Raw genomic sequence first — 18433 nt, forward strand, 5'->3', positions numbered from 1 at the left:
TTTCAGTTGACTCACTGTTGTTATCAAAGTGGCAAATTTCTTCATTGTATTGATTACATTAACATGGGCAATGACAATCTCATTTACTCTACTGGCAGGAATACAAAATGGGATATGACTATTTCTTGGTAATAGCTTTTTTTAAATGTAATTCATTTACCATACAGCTCACCCATTAAAGTTTAAAATTAGGGCCTTCCTGGTGGCGCAAAGAGTTAAGCACTGCACTGTGAAATATCTGCAGCCTCTGCAGCTCGAGTTCAATCCCCAGCTGTTCAATCACCAGGTATCTCCCCGGCCAGGGAGATAACCACTGGCACAGCAGACCTCTCCTGTGTCACCTGCTGCTCCCCTCAGCAGTGGATTTCAGTCAGTCTGCCTGTTCTGCTCCCCACTCTGTCTCTGGTGAATCCTTTCACCCCCTGCACCTCTGGCCTGTATCCCAGTTCTTACATACATAAATAAATTAAAAAAAAAAAAATAAAGTTTATAATTAAATGTCTTCAGTATATTAACAGAGTTGTATGTTCATAACATAATCTCACAATCTAGTGTTAGAACTTTCCCATAATCCCCAAATGAAACTCAGCACCCATTACCAGCTATACATCTACAGCACCAGCCTCAGTAATCCCTGACCTATTCTCTATTTCTATGATCTGCCTTATTCTAAACATTTCACATATATATATATATATATATATATATATGTACTTGGTCTTTTGTGACTGATTTCCTTCACTTGATATGTTTATGAGTCATCCATGTTTTAGGAAGTATCAATACTAAAGTACATTTATTGTTAAAAAAAATTCCTTACATAGATGTAGGAATATTTGAGTTATTTACACTTTCTGGCTATCACAAATAATGCACTAAAAACATTTGTGTACATTTTTAGGGGCAGGGACATATGTTTTCATTCCTCTTGGATAGGTGGGAGTAGAATTTCTAGGTTTTATGTAATCCTATTTCTCATATTTAGAGAAACTGCCAAAATCTGTATGAAACTTGAGGCATTATTCTATGTGAAACAGTCCAGTCACAAAAATACAAATACTACATGATTCCACTTATATGAGGTACTTAGATTAGTTAAAATCATAGAGACAGAATACAGAATGGTGGTTGCAGGGGCTGGGAAGGGGACAATGGCTGTTATTGTTTAATAGGAAGAGTTTCAGACTTCAAGATGAAAAGAGTTATGGGGATGGATAGCGGTAATGGCTCTACAACAACATGAATATATTTAATACCATTGAAATATACAATAAAAAATGTTAAGATGGTAAAGATTACATTATTCTCCTTTTAACACATAAAAAAACATTGTGAGAATAGTAAATAAACTACAAAATGTGTAACATCCCTAAAACAATAAAAATATTAATTACTTTAATTCTAATTATTAAAGGAATTACTCTTAAAATATTAAAAAGTAGCAACTTAATATGTAATTCTACTGCTAAAGGTAATGATTTTAAAAACATAAAGATTACTGCAATATACCTTATCTGGTAATGGCATAGTATTATTTTAATAAGCAATGGGATAGTATTTTCTGGTATTTCATCTTTATGTTGTTTCAGTTGTTACAGCAACACATATGACTTTTCCATTTGAAAACAGCAAGTAAAAACGCCTTTAAAGAAAAAATTAAGGGGCCTCCCCGGTGGCGCAGCGGTTGAGCGCTGGGTTGCGAAGCTGCCCGCGGCCTCTGCGGCGCCGGTTCGATCCCCGGCTGCTCCCCGGCCACCGGAGGAGGGTCCCACATGGCGCGCAGACCTCTCCTGCCGCCCGCTGCTGCCCTCAGCAGTGTACTTCGGTCCTTCTGCCTGCTCTGCTCCCCGCTCTGGCTCTGGTGAATTCTCTCACCCTCCCGCGCTTCTGACTGTACCCAGTGCATGTATAAACAAAACAAACAAACAAACAAAATAAATAAATAAAAAACATGCCTCTATAAAAAAAAAATAAAATAAAATAAAATAAAAAGATTTAATAAAAAAAAAAAAAAAAAAAAAAAAAAAAAAAAAAATTAAGGACATACTATTGGAACTTGTAGGGGCATGACATGCCACTGAGCAGGTTTTCCATGATCCCATGCAGATGGGGTAAAGGAGGAGTCAGAGTCCTCAGTGGTTTTTGCAGGTCTTTTATTTAGATTTATCAGGAATATGGCAGGCAGGGACTCTGGGGGTCCGGGAGGCTGGCAGTCTTCCCAGCCCCCAGCAAGTCTTCACTCTATCTGGGCTCGCCGGCATTCTCTGCTTCTCTCTCAGCTTCTGCTGGCATCCGCGTAACGCTGCCCTTAAAAACCCAGGCTTAGCCCAGGTGAATCCCACCTACATATGCCCACACCCTACTCCAGGTGCCCGGCATCAGGCATGCATTCAGGACCACAGGGTTCCGTCATCTATCCTAATGGTGGTAGGGCAGAAAAGCCTGACATTTTTTTCTTACCCTACAGAACTTTTACAGTAAGTATCTATTGATGAGTTGCATCCTTCATTACAAAGTTCTTACTGACTTTAACAAACCCTAGAAACTGAGACTTCCAGAGTGGAAGGGGAAGAGAGAGAACAAAGTGGTGAGGGAGCACAGTGGACTATGATTGAGGACTACGTGTGCTTTGGTAGTAGGTATGTATAGTAACAACACCTGAAGGGGGAGATCCTATACCTCTCAATCATATAACATTGTAAACCAATGTTACATCAATTGAAAAATAACTAATTTAATGAAAGGGAAAAAATAAAATAACAATGAAAAAGTTCTTGCTGAAAAAAAATAATTTAAGGAAGAGTGAGGATTTTGGCATATAACATTTGTTTCTAAATTATTAACAGTTGATTCTTATAGAAATCAACTACCACATAATTCTTAAAAGCATTATATCTAGCAAACAGTAAACAAAAAAAGTTAAATAGGATTTGGTAATAACAGAAAGGTAAACACGATCAAAAGTGTTATTTCAATCACACCATGTAGATTGTATGCATATTCCTTTAGTATATGAGCTCCACCTGCTCTCCAGACACATTTCTACTCACTTTTCCCATACATGCTATACTGGCCACTGCAAGTTACTTACTATTTACTCAAGAATTCCATTCATACATCCATACCATTACTACACTATTGTTCCTACTAAAATGGGATGTCCCATCTTCTGAGCTCAGTAGTATCTTTGTAAACTCTTCCCTGAAACCCCTGGAAGTTATAGGAATTATCTCTAAAAACTTGAGTATTTCTAAGTAGTATACAATTCATCCAAAATTATTTGTATGGTAACACTTGAAGGTCTTGAGGGCAGAGGTCTGCATCTTTTGAACTTTATATTCGCAGTGGCGAGTACAAAGTCAGGTACATGGTGGATACAATCAACTGAATTACAGTTGAATAGTACCCAGCCAATTAGTAAATAAATCCAGCTTAAAAGAGTATCATTAAAGTTATAATTTAGTTGGGAAAATGTCAACTTTGTGGTTCTTTGCTTATTGCTGTATCAGTGTGTGTAGGGGCAGGATTGACACAGTGCATGTTTTCTGATCCAGCAGACCGGGTAAAGGAGGAATCAGAGTCCTCAGTGGCTTTTGCAGGTCTTATTTAGAATTACCAGGTATAGGGCAGGCAGGGGTGCTAGGGGCCGGAGGCTGGCAGTCCTCCCAGCCCCCAGCAAATCCTCACTCTATCTGGGATCTCTGGCATTCTCTCTGCTTCTCTTCTCTCGGCTTCCATTCGTTCTTGGCTTTTGCTGGCGTCCCCATGACGCCACCCTTATAAATTGTCTCTCAGCCCAGGTGTACCCACTTCAGGTGCGTGCCATCAGGCATGCATTCAGGACCACAGGGTTCCTTCATCTATCCTAATGGCGGGAGGGCAGAAAAGCCTGATACCTTTTACCTTACCCTACAGTATGTTTTCTAATTCTTCTGGCTAAAAATAAATGCAAATTACCCATTGCAAGGAAGAGGTTCTGTTACCATCTTGAATTGTTTGGAAAACAACAGTCACAAATTAATCCCCTGGACTTTAAAAATAAAATCTAAAGTTGAAAGACATGGCTTGATGTAGTACTTTATAAAAATTTTGCTTTTTGCAAAATTTAAGTGGTTTTATAGCAATAGTAATGTTAAAAGAACCATTTAAAAACATATTACGTACCATTTCTATTTCTTGATCTTTAGCAACCAGCTGTCGATTAAGAAGTTCTTTGCTTGAGTCAAGTTTAATACAAAGTTCTCTCGTGGAAGACAAATCTGCAAGGGCAGACACTTTTTCAAACTGAACTTTTTGAAGCTCCTCTTCCATCTTAACAAGAGACTTATGTAAAGTAGAAATCTGGGACTTGTAAGACCTTTCTGCATTTAAGTGCTGCAAGGACAAAATTATTATAGATACATAATTTTTAAAACTTGAAAAAAAACAATATGGAAAACAAAGTACAGCAAATTTTTTAATGATAGTGCACTTAGATTATAAGGTACTTTAAAGGATATAGGTGGTAATAGGTTCAAAATACTCAGGGAAAGAGTAATTTAGATTTCAGATTGCTATAAATAAAATCCAAGTCTAAGCTGGTCAAATGATCACTTTTTAGTGTATTTAGAAAACAACTTTTCCCCCTTAAAAGTCTCAGATCTAAAACCCGTTGCTATATATACATGTTTTGTCTATGTTCTGTCTATGCCCACCATTTCAATTATTCTATAATATAAATGTTATTGTTTTTTAAAAAGATAATTTAGGAAAGAACATATCTGGAGGCACCACACTAACTCATTTTAATATATACTATAAAGCTCTATTAACTAAGACAGTGTGATACTGGCTAAGGACAGAACAGAAAATGATCTAAATATGATCATTTGAGTTTTGCCAAAGGTTCTTAAATAATACAATGGTGAATGATAATCAAGTTATTCTGGACAATTTCATGTTGAAAAAAAATTAATCTTGACCCTTATCTTAAATCATATATAAACATTAATTGAAAATGTATCACAGATCTAAATATAAGCTATAATAGTATAAGATTCCTAGAAAAAAGTTGTAAGTACCTTGTTATATGCAAAACTTTATTACAACAAAAGTATAAATTACAAAAGAAAACTGATAAAGTATACTTTATCAAAAATTTAAAACTGTTTTTAAGAAGATCGCATTAAGAAATTAAAAGGAACACTACGTGATTTGCACATCAAAGACATCTTTACAGACACATCACCCAAAGCAGTGATAGTGAAGGCAAAGATAAACAGCTGGGACTACATCAAATTAAAGAGCTTCTGCACAGCAAAAGAGACAATAACAAAAACAAAGAGAAACCCCACCAACTGGGAGAACATTTTTGCACCCAACACTAATGATAAAGGACTGATCACAAAAATCTGCAAAGAGCTGATGAGACTCAACAACAACAAAGAAAATAATCCAGTCCAAAAATGGGCAGAAGAGCTAAAAAGAAACTTCTCTGAAGAGGAAATGCAAATGGCCAACAGGCATATGAAAAAATGTTCAACATCACTTGTCATCAGGGAAATGCAAATCAAAACTACCATGAGATACCATCTTACACCAGTGAGAATGGCACATATTAAAAAAACTAGCAACAACAAATGTTGGCGAGGTTGTGGAGAAAAAGGAACTCTTGTGCACTGTTGGTGGGAGTGCAAACTGGTCCAACCACTATGGAGAGCTGTGTGGAGATTTCTGGACCTACTAAACATAGAGCTTCCATATGATCCAGCAATTCCACTCCTAGGTATTTACCCAAAGGACACAGAAACATCCATTCCAAAGAACACCTGCACCCCTATGTTTATAGCAGCACTGTTTACAATAGCTAAGCTTTGGAAACAACCCAAATGCCCAAAAATAGATGACTGGATCAAGAAGATGTGGTACATATATACCATGGAATATTACTCAGCATTCAAAAAAGATAAACACATGCAATTTGCAGCAACATGGATGGCGCTGGAAGGGATCATGCTCAGCGAAATAAGCCAAAAAGAAAAAGAAAAATACCGGATGGTCTCACTCATAGCAGGAATCTAGAAAACTTAAATAAGGGACCAGGAAAATGAATAACTATAAGAAAGCGAAAATCAAAATCAACAAAAAACTATGAACCAGAGACACTTTTAGGGGGGCGGGGGCGGGAGGGGAGGGATTGGGGTCAGAATGGGGGGGCTGCAATTGTATGGGGAATATAACAATTTAAAAAAAAAAAGAAATTAAAAGGACAAGTCAATGATTGGGAGAAAATGTTCATAATACATATATATGACAAAGGAACATCTAAAGTGTTCAAAGATATTCTTACAACAATAAGAAGACAATCTAATGAAAAGATGGGCTACACATTTCAACATATACTTCATAAAAAAATTATTAGTGAACAATAAAATGTGTACAACTGTTCAACATCATTAGTCATGAAGAAAATGCAAAATAAACTACAAAGTGATAACCCTACACATCTGTTAACAATCTCATATGTTGGAAAAGATTTAGAGCAACTGAAAATCTAATACAATGCAACTGAAGGTATGAAGTGGTACAACCAGTTTGGTACTTTCCTGCAAAGTGAAGCACACTTATGATCCAGCAAATCTACTCTGAGTTATTTATGCAAGAAAAATCAAAACTTATGTGCATACAGAGACTTATATACAATGATCACAGTGATGCAATTTTATTCATAAGGGCCAAAAACTAAAGACACCCTATTAAGTATAGAATTGTGTTCCCTCAAAATTCCTACGTTGAAGCCCTAACCCCCAAAGTGACTGTATTTGGAGTAGCACTTTTAAAGAGGTAATTAAAGTTAAATGAGGTCATAAATATGGGTTCTTAATTCATTATGACTGATATCCCTATAACAAAAGGGGATACAACAAGGAAGTACACGTACAGAGGAAAGGTGTTGTGAGGACACAGCAATAAGACAACTATGAATGAACTAGGTTGAGGGCCCTCAGAAGAAACCAAACTTGCAAGCACCTTGATTCTGGACTTCTATCCTCAACAATTGTGAGTAAATACATTTCCATTGTTTAAACCATCCAATATGTGCTTTTTTGTTATGGCAGCCCAAGGAGACTATGTCCATCAATAGGTGAATAAATAAATAGTTACAGGGCAAAACATAGATGAATCTTTTTGTATTGTTTTCATGTTATTTGGATAAATGGCTAATAGTGGTATTGTCAGATGACATGGAATTTCCATTTTTATTTTAAGAGCTCTTCATACTGTTTTCCATAAGAGCTGCACCAACTTGCATTCCTACCAACAGTAATCAGTTCCTTCTTTTACTGCAACCTCACCAACATTTGTTGATTTTGTTCTTTTTTATATGGGCCATTCTCACAGGTGTTAGGTGGTATATAAATGTGGTGTTGATTTGCATTCCCTTATAATAAGTGATGTTGAACAATTTTTCATATGTCTATAGGCCACCTGAATGTCTTTTTTAAGAAAAGTATCTATTTAGGTCCTTTGCCCATTGCTCATTTTTTGATTGGGTTGTTTTGTTATTGCATTGTATAAGAACTTTGTAAATTTTGGAGATAAGTCCCTTGTCAGAGTGTGATGTGTTATTATTTTTCCCCATTCTATAGGTTATCCAAAATCATAGACAGTATTGTAAACCCATGTTACTCCAATAAGGAAAAAAAATACATATATATATATATATATATTAGCTCCAAGAGCACATTATCGGCAAGCAGATAGATAAATTGATCAATGGAGTAAAATGTATGAAAACTTATTTTTACAACAAAGTAGACTTGTAATTCAGCGAGGAAAGGATGATGGATATACATTCACAAAAGCATTAAATTACAGCTCTTTTTCAAACGATACATGAAATCAAATCAAGTGGCTTAAAGATCTAAAATGTAAGGAAAAATTTTATGCTTTTAGAATTTTTGAGTCCCCTTTAAAGGAAAATATGAGAAAAAAACTCTGGATTTGTGATAGTAAAGGGTTTCTTAAAGCATATATGAAAGCATAAGTCACAGGACAAACAACTGACAATAAACCTAACTGTCAGAACGAGCATTTCATTTATATTGCAAGCACGTTAAAAGGCAAGCCAAAGGGCCTCCCTGGTGGCGCAGCGGTTGAGCGCTGGGTTGCGAAGCTGCCCGCTACCTCTGCAGCACCGGTTCGATCCCCGGCTGCTCCCCGGACACTGGGGGAGGGTCCCGCATGGCGCGCAGACCTCTCCTGCCGCCCGCTGCTCCCCTCAGCAGTGTATTTCGGTCCTTCTGCCTGCTCTGCTCCCCACTCTGGCTCTGGTGAATTCTCTCACCTTCCCGCGCTTCTGACTGTACCCAGTACTTGTATAAATCAATCAATCAATCAATCAATCAACCTTGTATAAATAAATAAATAAATATTTTTTAAAAAAAATGGCAAGCCAAAGGTTGTTAAAAGATAAACATAATACCTTTAAAATTTTACTAAAAAGAATATCTAGAAAATTTCTATAAATCAAATGAAGATAAACAACCCAGTAGAAAAACGGCAAAATTTATGAAAAAAAAATCATTCAAGAGAAAATTCATAGAGGATGAATCCTGAATGGCCTACAAACATAAAACAATCCCCAATTTCAGTTCTAACCTAGGAAACACAAAACAAAAAGTTTAAGAAAATTTAAAGTCTGCTAATACCAAGTGTTGATCTGTATTTGAGAAAATAAGTACATCAGCTCTGGTAGATTAACAACTTAAGAAGCAACTGACAATACTTAGAAGAGTTAAAAATATATCTTGAATCCAATTACTCTATTTCCAGATATAAACCTATACCTAAGGAAAACACAAAAGAATGTTGCAGTATTGTATTAGAGAAAAAGTGAAAATAAATTCCTTCAATAAGGGGATGGATTTTTAAAATAAAGTATTTGTAACCAATTATCATCACTGCTATTGTTGTGTGTGCTCTCCTCTCCCTCTGAATGTCAAAGAGAGCCTTGATGTGATGTCAGTTTTTATTTCAGACAGTGTAGACACAGCCTTAACATACCCTCTCTCCTTCTTGGAGGAGACAACTAGTATTGAGGATTGCCTATTTAGCAGGTGCTTTATTTATACCATCTTATATAATTAAAATGAAACCATGTTATTATAAAGAAGAAAATATTTGTAACAATGAATCTAGATGCAACATTTAGATGTATACTTGATGAAGCAGACTAAATTTCAAAATTATAATTGAACAAAAGAGGAAAGTTGAAAATGGATATCTTCAGTATATTATCACTTAAATAAAAACTTAAAGTACAAAAATAACAAGCTTCATTTGTGGTGACAGATATATAGAAAAGCATAAACATATGACAAAGGGTTATACAACTGATATGAAAGATATGCACACCAACCCTGAGAAGGGAAAAGGATGAGGAGTTATATCTGTAATGTTATGTTTCTTTAAATAGAGACTTGAGAGAAATATGGCAAAATGTTTGCATCTTTAAACCTAAGAAGAGGGTATATATGTCTTTTATGTTCATTTTGCAGAGTTTCGGAATGCTGAAAAGAGTTCATAATTAAAAAATAAATGTTAAAGAGAGCATCCCTGGTAGCCTAGGGGATAAGTCTCAGCACTATCACCACTATGATTTGAGTTTGATTCCTAATCCACATGGTGCAGCAGACCTCTCCTGTCTTGCTACTGTTCCCCCTTAGTAGTATATTTCAGTCAATCTGCCTGTTCTGCTCCCCACTCTGTCTCTGGCGAATCCTTTCACCCTCCCCAACACCTCTGGCCTAGACCCCAGTTCTTCCAGCCTAAATAAAGATATAAAATAAATAAATAAAGTAAGGGAAAGATGATTCTAGTAGTAGGGAAGATAAAAGGTTAGAGGAGAACCAGAGCAGCTATAAAGAAAATGGTTAGGAGGATAAAATTCAGTGTATATTTAAATAATTTAAGTGCCACCTTATATTTTAGTTTATGGAAAAGTTAAGCAAAAACTTTAATAGAATGCAGGATTAACTAACTACTCACATATTTCCCCAAACTTACTTGTTCAACCTCTCTATTGAGGGCATCAACTTTTTCTTTTAATCTGTTATTCTCTGCCTCAGAAGTGATAAGTTCCAGTTTGAGAGTATTATTATCTGCTTCTGCTTGTCGGGCCTTATTTTCCCAGTTTTCAGCATCTTCATTGGCTTTTCGGAGTTGGTCCATCATTTGTCGATTTTCAGATTCCTAAAAGGCAAGCCCTCAGGTATTACTTTAAAAGTTGTAAAATGTTCAACATATAATGCAACTTACTTGTCAGGTCATTAGGAACTTACCACAACAAACATTTATAACATAACCTTGAGGAATCCTACTTATACTCTTAGTTTAGAAAATTGACCAACCTTTAATTGAAAATAAAAGAGTGGGACCAGGATCTGAAACATGAGTCACATTCATCTGTCTAGTAAAGATAATTACCCTTATCTCAATTACCTGGAGGAATATTTTTGTTCAAACAAAATCCTTCATCACCTCCTTTCCCCATATTTCTGCTTGTTGACTACCTGCTGGTCTGGTTACTGAGCTTCTGTGTTGGCCTGAGCTGCTGTACCTGTGTACTCCCATCCTGACTATGTTTCTGGATTGTATTGATTACAGAGCTTCTGACTGCTTGCCCATCTCAAACATAAGCTTCTGATAATTCTCTTGGTTTCATGTCCAGTTCCTGCCTTTCATTCATTACCCCAGTCTTAATTTTCTCAATCAGGGACTGTGCTATGAATCACTTTTTCTTGTTACTCTAATAACTGCCTGAAAATGCTCAGAAGGAAATATCAAACTTAGACCAATAAACACTATTCATAAATGTACATCTACATATTGGGCATACAGCATAGCACCACATTGTTAAAATCTTAAAAATTCTGTCATGACAGATGGACTAAAATAGGCTCTTATTTCTAGAGGAAAAAATTCAGTCTTAAAAATAATATAATAAAATGATTTATCATTAAAAGGCCATTTTATTTTTTATTAATTAATTTATATATATATTTTTATATCAGTGTTCGTTTTTAAACAATATGTTTCCCCCAACCCCCTCAGGTGTAGTCCCCATAGAGTTTCCTTCACCAATGCATCCGTGCACCATCACCAGAGTCCCCTGTGCTCATCCCTCCTTCCCTCTGATCCCTCTCCCTCTCCTCCCCTGCAGGATGTCTAAGAGGCTATATTAAAGAACATTTTAGTAGTATAGTTTGGCCAACTCACTGTAAAACTCAGTTATAATTTGGTATTTAATTTAAAAGATACTAGATCTGTTTCTATCCTACCTTTTAATAAAAGGTACATTTACATATGAGAAATGCTAAGGCAAATGAAATGACCAAATTGCAATAAAGTATCACCCTATAAGTCTTTTAAGAGAAATTTAAATTCTCACAAACATGATTATTTTATCATAAAACTGGTTGAAATTCAGCTGATATCGCCATCTTGTGGTCTGGTTGTGCCTTGACAATTATAAAAGATCTCTGCAAAGTCTTAGTCAACAAATTATCAAGATTTGGATAGTGTCAAAGTTCAGATTTTCCAAATATGCCAGTAGAATATGATGTGTTTTATCCATTACTGTACTAAAAACAACAGTTGTGTTCAGAATATGTACTTGGGAGGTACATCATGTAATACACATAAAGTGTATTTTACTGATATCAATCTTTACCCTCTTTTAGAGGTTCTTACTGTCTTGTCATTTTCTTAAAATTGTCTTACAACTTTATGTAGTTAGTGGTGGATGAACAATCTCCCCAATCACATCTTGGATTTCTTAGAAAATAGAAACTATACTTTATATTAAATTCAGTTTATGACAAGGTAATGTAAAGTTCAGTTTAAACGATGAAAAAAGACAATGCCATAAAACATGTCTCCAGCCCCCACCACTGTGCATCTCTTTCTCGTAGCAACTAGAAACTATATTTTACCACTGTTTTTTTATCTGCCCAAAGTTTTTTTATCTGCCAAAGCAGGTTTGTGCCCAAGATAAGCAATATCATAAAGAAAGTGAAACTATTTTTCGGTATTCTCTAATTCCCATTTTTTTTTGGTCCTTCCCTACCCACAGTACCATCTGTATTCACTGGGTTCATTATAACACTCCACCAAGGCAACATTTGCTGTCCCCATTGGAATCTTTTGCAATTCTTGACTGAAAAATGGTATAGCCTCTCTTAATTGCTGTCCCTCCTTCTGATTTACCCTAACATACCCAGGATGACCTTTGTAAAAGACAATTCTTCAAATAACTTCTGTGCTCAAATTGTCATGAAAACAGTTTTAACAAATAGATGGCCCTACAACAAGATGATCAACTCTGATTTGCTACATAATGAGGCCTCTTTTCAAAGGTATGGTAGAGGAAACACTATTTTCAATTATTAAGGAATCCAAGTTGGTTCCAGCGCCATGGCCTTCAGTCAGTTAGGAGAATTCTGCTTATCTATAAATGGCCAAGTAGCAAACTAAAATGGGGCATATTCTTGAGATACCTTTCCAGACATGGGTAATATTCTAAACATATAATTAACCCATAATTATCAATAGAAAATATTCTATGTATTAAAGAAAGACTTAATTTACCTGTCACTATGAGTAGTATTGATTAATAACTTTAGCAAAAACTCTTAGGTATCATGAGCAGAAAGGAAAATATATATACGTACTTCAGACTTTAATATATTCTTCAGCTTGTTAACCTCCAAGTTAGTATCTTGGACCTTCTGTTTTATGTCATTAAGTTCATTATGAGTATCATTCAATTTTTTAGATAGTGCCTATGAGAAAAAGATAGCTAGATTTGATTAAAAATTGCTATAATTCAAAACTACCATAACTTTTTAAATATTTGCAATATACATGATAAATAAAAGTTAATACCTAATATTTATGCTCATATAAAAACAGTCAGAGAACAGAAGTCCAAACAGTGAATGAGCAAAGAAGCCAAACAGAGACTCCACAAAAAAGAAGTACACGTGAGCAACACATGAAAAAGGTTAAAATTAACTAGTAATCAAAGAAAGGATAATTAAAACAAAATCCTGGGCCTCCCCGGTGGCGCAGCAGTTGAGCGCTGGGTTGCGAAGCTGCCGGCGACCTCTGCGGCGCCGGTTCAATCCCCAGCTGCTCCCCGGCCACCAGAGGAGGGTCCCACATGGCGCGCAGACCTCTGCCGCCGCTGCTCCCCTCAGCAGTGTACTTCGGTCCTTCTGCCTGCTCTGCTCCCCGCTCTGGCTCTGGTGAATTCTCTCACCCTCCCGCGCTTCTGACTGTACCCAGTGCATGTATAAACAAAACAAACAAACAAATAAATAAATAAATAAAAACATGCCTCTATAAAAAAAAAAAAAAAAACAAAATCCTATTTCATTCATATAATATTAAAAAGTTATAAAAGATAGTATGAACATATTTAAGTACAGTGAAAATAAGTTAAAAAATATGTTAACAGTGGTTATCTCTGGGTAGTAAAAATTAGCTTTTAATCTAGTTTTTAATCAGGATTTTCATAAATACAAGCTGTACTTGCCATTAGCCTATTTGCTTGAGTTACAAGTAGAATACAAAAAGGTAGATCCTATAAAATCACCTATTTTGTTCTTTTTTGTTATTCATTAACTTTAATAAAAACACTTTTAGATGTACAAAAATGTTTTAGAGCTACAAAAATGTATGGAAATAGAACAGAGTTCCCAAATAACCTACACTCAGTTTCATCTATTTTTATGGTACATTTATTAATATGGTACATTTGCCACAATTAATGAATGAATATTGAAATATTTAATAAAGTCCATATTTTATTGCTCTTTCATTTTTATGGAATGTTCCTTTTTCTATTCCTGGGTCCCATTATTCAATAAGTTTGAACAAAGCATTTTAACATCTCATGTAATTTTTTTTAACACTTAATTGAACAGTCACATCTGCTCATATAAATTAATAGTAGCTAAAAAACATAAATTTTTATGATACAAACTGAACATAACATTGAGAGTGATAGGAAAGTGGGATAAATCATCTGGATCAAAGAATTTTGAGGGGAGAAGAAAGCTTCCAAAATAGACTTCTTCAATGTTCAAATTAAAATAATATTGGAAATGAGAAGTGTGGATAAACTGAAATACATTGGCTTAAAGAAGGAATAATTATAAAATAAAATTTCCTTAAAAAAAATCAAGCCAAGTGGCAAAAAGGACCCCAAAATGTGGCACAGTAATACTAAAACAGATTAAGACTTAGTCAAAGAAATAAATCTACCCTTTTCATGAAAGTTTCTAAAGGTTTTTATCATTTGCTTGTTGGTTTATTTAAATACTTACCCTTTAGTAAGTACTTTCTAAGCTCTAATAAAAACCAATTACACCCCCAATTCCCTCTTTTCTTTAATATTTAACACTCTAGATTTTAAATTTTCATTTTGAAATTATGTGGCATGTTCTATATAAATAAAGGTTAAAAAAGGGCTATTTCAAAAGTCTGAGGTTTCTTAAAAATGAATTAAGTACAGTAACTCAGAAGAAATAAATTTCTTTCTTGGAGAAAAAGATCCTAAGACCAAGTATACCTGGTTCTCTTGTTTAGCTTTAGAAAACTGTTCTTGAAGATTGTCATTCTCATGAGCCAAGATATCTCTTTCCCTAGCAATTTGAGCCAGCTCATCATTTGTTTCATCCAATTGCCGACGCATTCTGGAAATATCTTGTTCACACATAATTAAGGCTTCAGTAGACTGTCTATTTCACAAATCAAATAGTACATAAAAGACATTTTACTGACACAAATAACAAAATCTCAGAAAGCAGAACATAGACAGTTAACATGAAAACACTTGAAGAAGTCTAAAACACTTAAATTTATAGAAATAATGAGAAGACAGTGCACAGGAGTTTCTCTATGTTGCCAACATTTCACTAAGAAAAAGGATGCTAAGCACTGTTTACAATAGCTAAGCTTTGGAAACAACCCAAATGCCCAAAAATAGATGACTGGATCAAGAAGATGTAGTACATATATACCATGGAATATTACTCAGCATTCAAAAAAGATAAACACATGCAATTTGCAGCAACATGGATGGCGCTGGAAGGGATCATGCTCAGCGAAATAAGCCAAAAAGAAAAAGAAAAATACCGGATGGTCTCACTCATAGCAGGAATCTAGAAAACTTAAATAAGGGACCAGGAAAATGAATATAAGAAAGTGAAAATCAAAATCAACAAAAAACTATGAACCAGAGACACTTTTTGGGGGGTAGGGGGCGGGAGGGGAAGGATTGGGGTCAGAATGGGGCGTTTGCAATTGTATGGGGGAATATAAAAATAAAATTTATTATAAAAAAAATAAAATAAAAGGTATTATTCTAAAAAACAAAAAAAATAAATAAAAAGGATGCTAAATACACATAATAGTCAATGGCTAAGTATTTCAAAACTGACACTCAAGAAGAGGAACACCTTCATCCTACCTCTCTGGCTGCCGATTTAGTCTCCTTTGCAGGTTCCTCCTCCTCTGCCCTCTTAAAAATCAATTAGAGCTTATCCTTAGTTTCCTGATTCTTCCCACTCTATCCCTTCTCTTAACAAATGTAATTCATATCCATGGCTCCCAAACCCATCTATACCCAGATGACTCCAAAGTCATCCTCAATCTTTCTTACAGCCTCAATCTTTCTTACACTCCAGACTCGTATATTTAACTGTTTACCAGATATGTCAACAAGAAGGTCTTATAATTAGAGGGATGTCATCTTTCTCCACACACTTTCATTTCGTCCAGTATTCATCCCCAGTCAGAAACCTGACATTTTTCTAGATTCTCCTTCATAAGCAAGCCATTCCTGTCTCCTAACGTACCGACCCCAATCTCTCATCACCTCTTTGGCCTGAGTGTTCTAACACAAAAATATGAAATTCTTTAATGATTTCCTATTGTGCAAAGGATAAAAACAAGTCTAATTTGTCTATAATACTATGGCATCTGCATACCTGTTTAGTCTCTCCTTTCTTCACTTCCCCTTATACTTTGGGTTCTACATTCTCATCTACTTCTCATTCAAGATGTTCTTGAACATGACTTGTGGTTCTTTGTTATTCTTTCTGCCTTAAATTCCCTTCACTTTATATGGCTAACACCATATCCTCCTTTACATGTCCCTAAACAGAGTCAGACCTTCTTTCAACATTACAGAGCTTCATTATTAGTAGTTAACATCACGTGCCTTTTTTCTCACTATTTTTATTCCTATGTTAGTATTTTACCCATAATTGGTACACAAATATTTGTGGAATAAATGATTTACCTTGAAGCCTGTTCCATCTCAGCAATGATATTCTTCATGCCTGAAATGGTCTTTTCCTTGAAAAGTAATATTAAGTATTAAATAAAAAATTAAACTGTTATTTCTGTTAAAATTGAATGAAAAGAAAATTTTCCTCCCTTTTGATTTCCATTTTGTTTTAATAATGTATGTCCTATTCTTCTTTTCTATACTTCCAAACCTAAATATTAATATGGATATTTATATTGGATGAAAAGAGTAGATTATTGGTTTTGGAGGCAAAACCAATGATTTGCCTTTGGGCTGTTCTATACCGGCCACAGGTCTGATTCACGTCCACACTTCATGTTATAAAACTCACAAAAGTGAGTTATATAAAACAAAATTTAGTTCTTAGGAATAATTCTGATCAAGTATATTATTTTAGTCATCAAAAGCATTTCAAAACTCTGCTCTAGTGGAATTACTTACAATAGTATAGTATAAATTTCAGATATCAACTACTAAGGATGTAAGCATTAGGCCTAGAACAAGTTTTTATATATATATAAAACATTGAGCGCCTCCCCTGGTGGCGCAGGCAGTTGAGCGCCGCACTGTGAAGCTGTCCGCAGCCTCTGCAGCACCAGTTCAATCCCGGCTGGCCTGCAAGGGTCCCACATGGCGAGGCAGACCTCTCCTGTCTCACCCACCGCTCCCCATAGCAGTGTATTTCATCAGTCTGCCTGTTCTGTTCCCCACTCTGTCTCTGGTGAATCCTCTCACTCTCCCGCACATCTGGTCTGTACCCCAGTTCTTGTATAAATAAATAAATAAATTTTTGAATAAAATAAAATTAAAAAAAATTGATATTCTTCCTTTTCCAAGAGCATAGCGAGGTAACAGAATTAGTGGAATTAGTCAAGGTTGAATTGGTTATCAATCTTAATGCCATCAATGTATCCATCCCTCTTTCATTTAAAACTGTCATTGATTCCTGAACTAATTAGACACCATATGTAGATATTTAAGGCTGACATTAGTCCTAAAAAAGCAGAAAAATTATGCTTTCACCAAATAACTAGATTTTACTTTGCTCTTACCACATTCTCCTCTCCAGGGTATTTGTTACCTCTTTTAGCTCTAGTTCCCATTCTGATTTCTACTAAAATGGTACAGATTCCATATCTGGCAGTAATGAATATGGGGCCATAGTTAAAATATCCATTAGCAAAACCATCAGCTGCAGCTCCCCACCCCCACCCGTAAGAAGCACAAACCAATGCAAGAAAAATTCAAACAGAAAATACTGCTTAAAAGACTATTTACATATGCTTTTGAAATGGAATATATTTCTAAATAAATTCTTACAACTAATTAAACTTCTAATGTTTCTGAAAATTATTACCTGGTTAAGCTTATAAACCTAAAAAGGACTTTCCTTTATCAATAAAAATTAATCTTGAAAACAAGTTCCTCTAAGAACATTGTATAGTATTCAGGGCAATAAAATTACTGGGTAGAATCCAATAATATATCCTCTTAGCCTATTTTTCTCTTTAATATAATCCTAACACCATCATGACTCAAATTATTGAAATGTATGCCATCAGTATCAGTTTAATATTCCTTGTACAACTGCAATGATTTTGTAACCAGGGACATAGATTCAAACTATTGTTAAAAATTTAAATTGGACATGAGAGTCATGAAAATATTTACAAAAAGAAACTATTTTACACAAATAATCCTAGAGTTTTCTTACTCAAAAATCTATAAACTTGCTATTGAGCTTTCTAACTTTGATGGGTAGCAAGTGGTAGAACATCTTTTTAACCTTATTACCAGAAAAAAATTTCACCTTATTCACTATTATATAGATTTTCCACAGTAACTTATTTCTATAGTTTTCATATTAAACTGTGAAACTTGCATTTCATTGAAGAGTATTAGTAAATTCAGCTCTGACACATCATAATAGAGAACATTTCCTCTTTTAAATGCTTAACACTACTTTAAAAAGATATTTCCTACAGAGGATGTCATAATCTTATACAAAACTCTTTGTTTTCAAATGAATTTGCAACTCAATATTCATTGTGAAGGAAATGATAATGTTGGTAT

At 35.0% G+C, this 18433-nt stretch overlaps 1 protein-coding gene across 6 annotated transcripts in view; it reads right to left on the reverse strand.

The window, feature by feature from the left end:
- TSGA10 (testis specific 10) overlaps positions 1 to 18433 on the reverse strand; it is a 104896-nt gene that overhangs the window by 29425 nt on the left and 57038 nt on the right. For all 6 annotated transcript variants that reach the window (XM_037527932.2, XM_054701898.1, XM_037527939.2 and 3 more), the window contains exons 12-16: positions 16352 to 16407; positions 14618 to 14786; positions 12714 to 12824; positions 10048 to 10233; positions 4165 to 4374 (exon numbers count right to left, since the gene is read on the reverse strand). In XM_037527932.2, the coding sequence (XP_037383829.1) occupies positions 4165 to 4374; positions 10048 to 10233; positions 12714 to 12824; positions 14618 to 14786; positions 16352 to 16407 (732 nt within the window). The remainder of the gene's footprint in view (positions 1 to 4164; positions 4375 to 10047; positions 10234 to 12713; positions 12825 to 14617; positions 14787 to 16351; positions 16408 to 18433) is intronic.

Source organism: Talpa occidentalis, unplaced genomic scaffold, assembly GCF_014898055.3.
Source record: "Talpa occidentalis isolate TD23 unplaced genomic scaffold, MPIMG_talOcc4v2.1 talOcc4.5, whole genome shotgun sequence".
NCBI classification, from domain to species: Eukaryota; Metazoa; Chordata; class Mammalia; order Eulipotyphla; family Talpidae; genus Talpa; species Talpa occidentalis.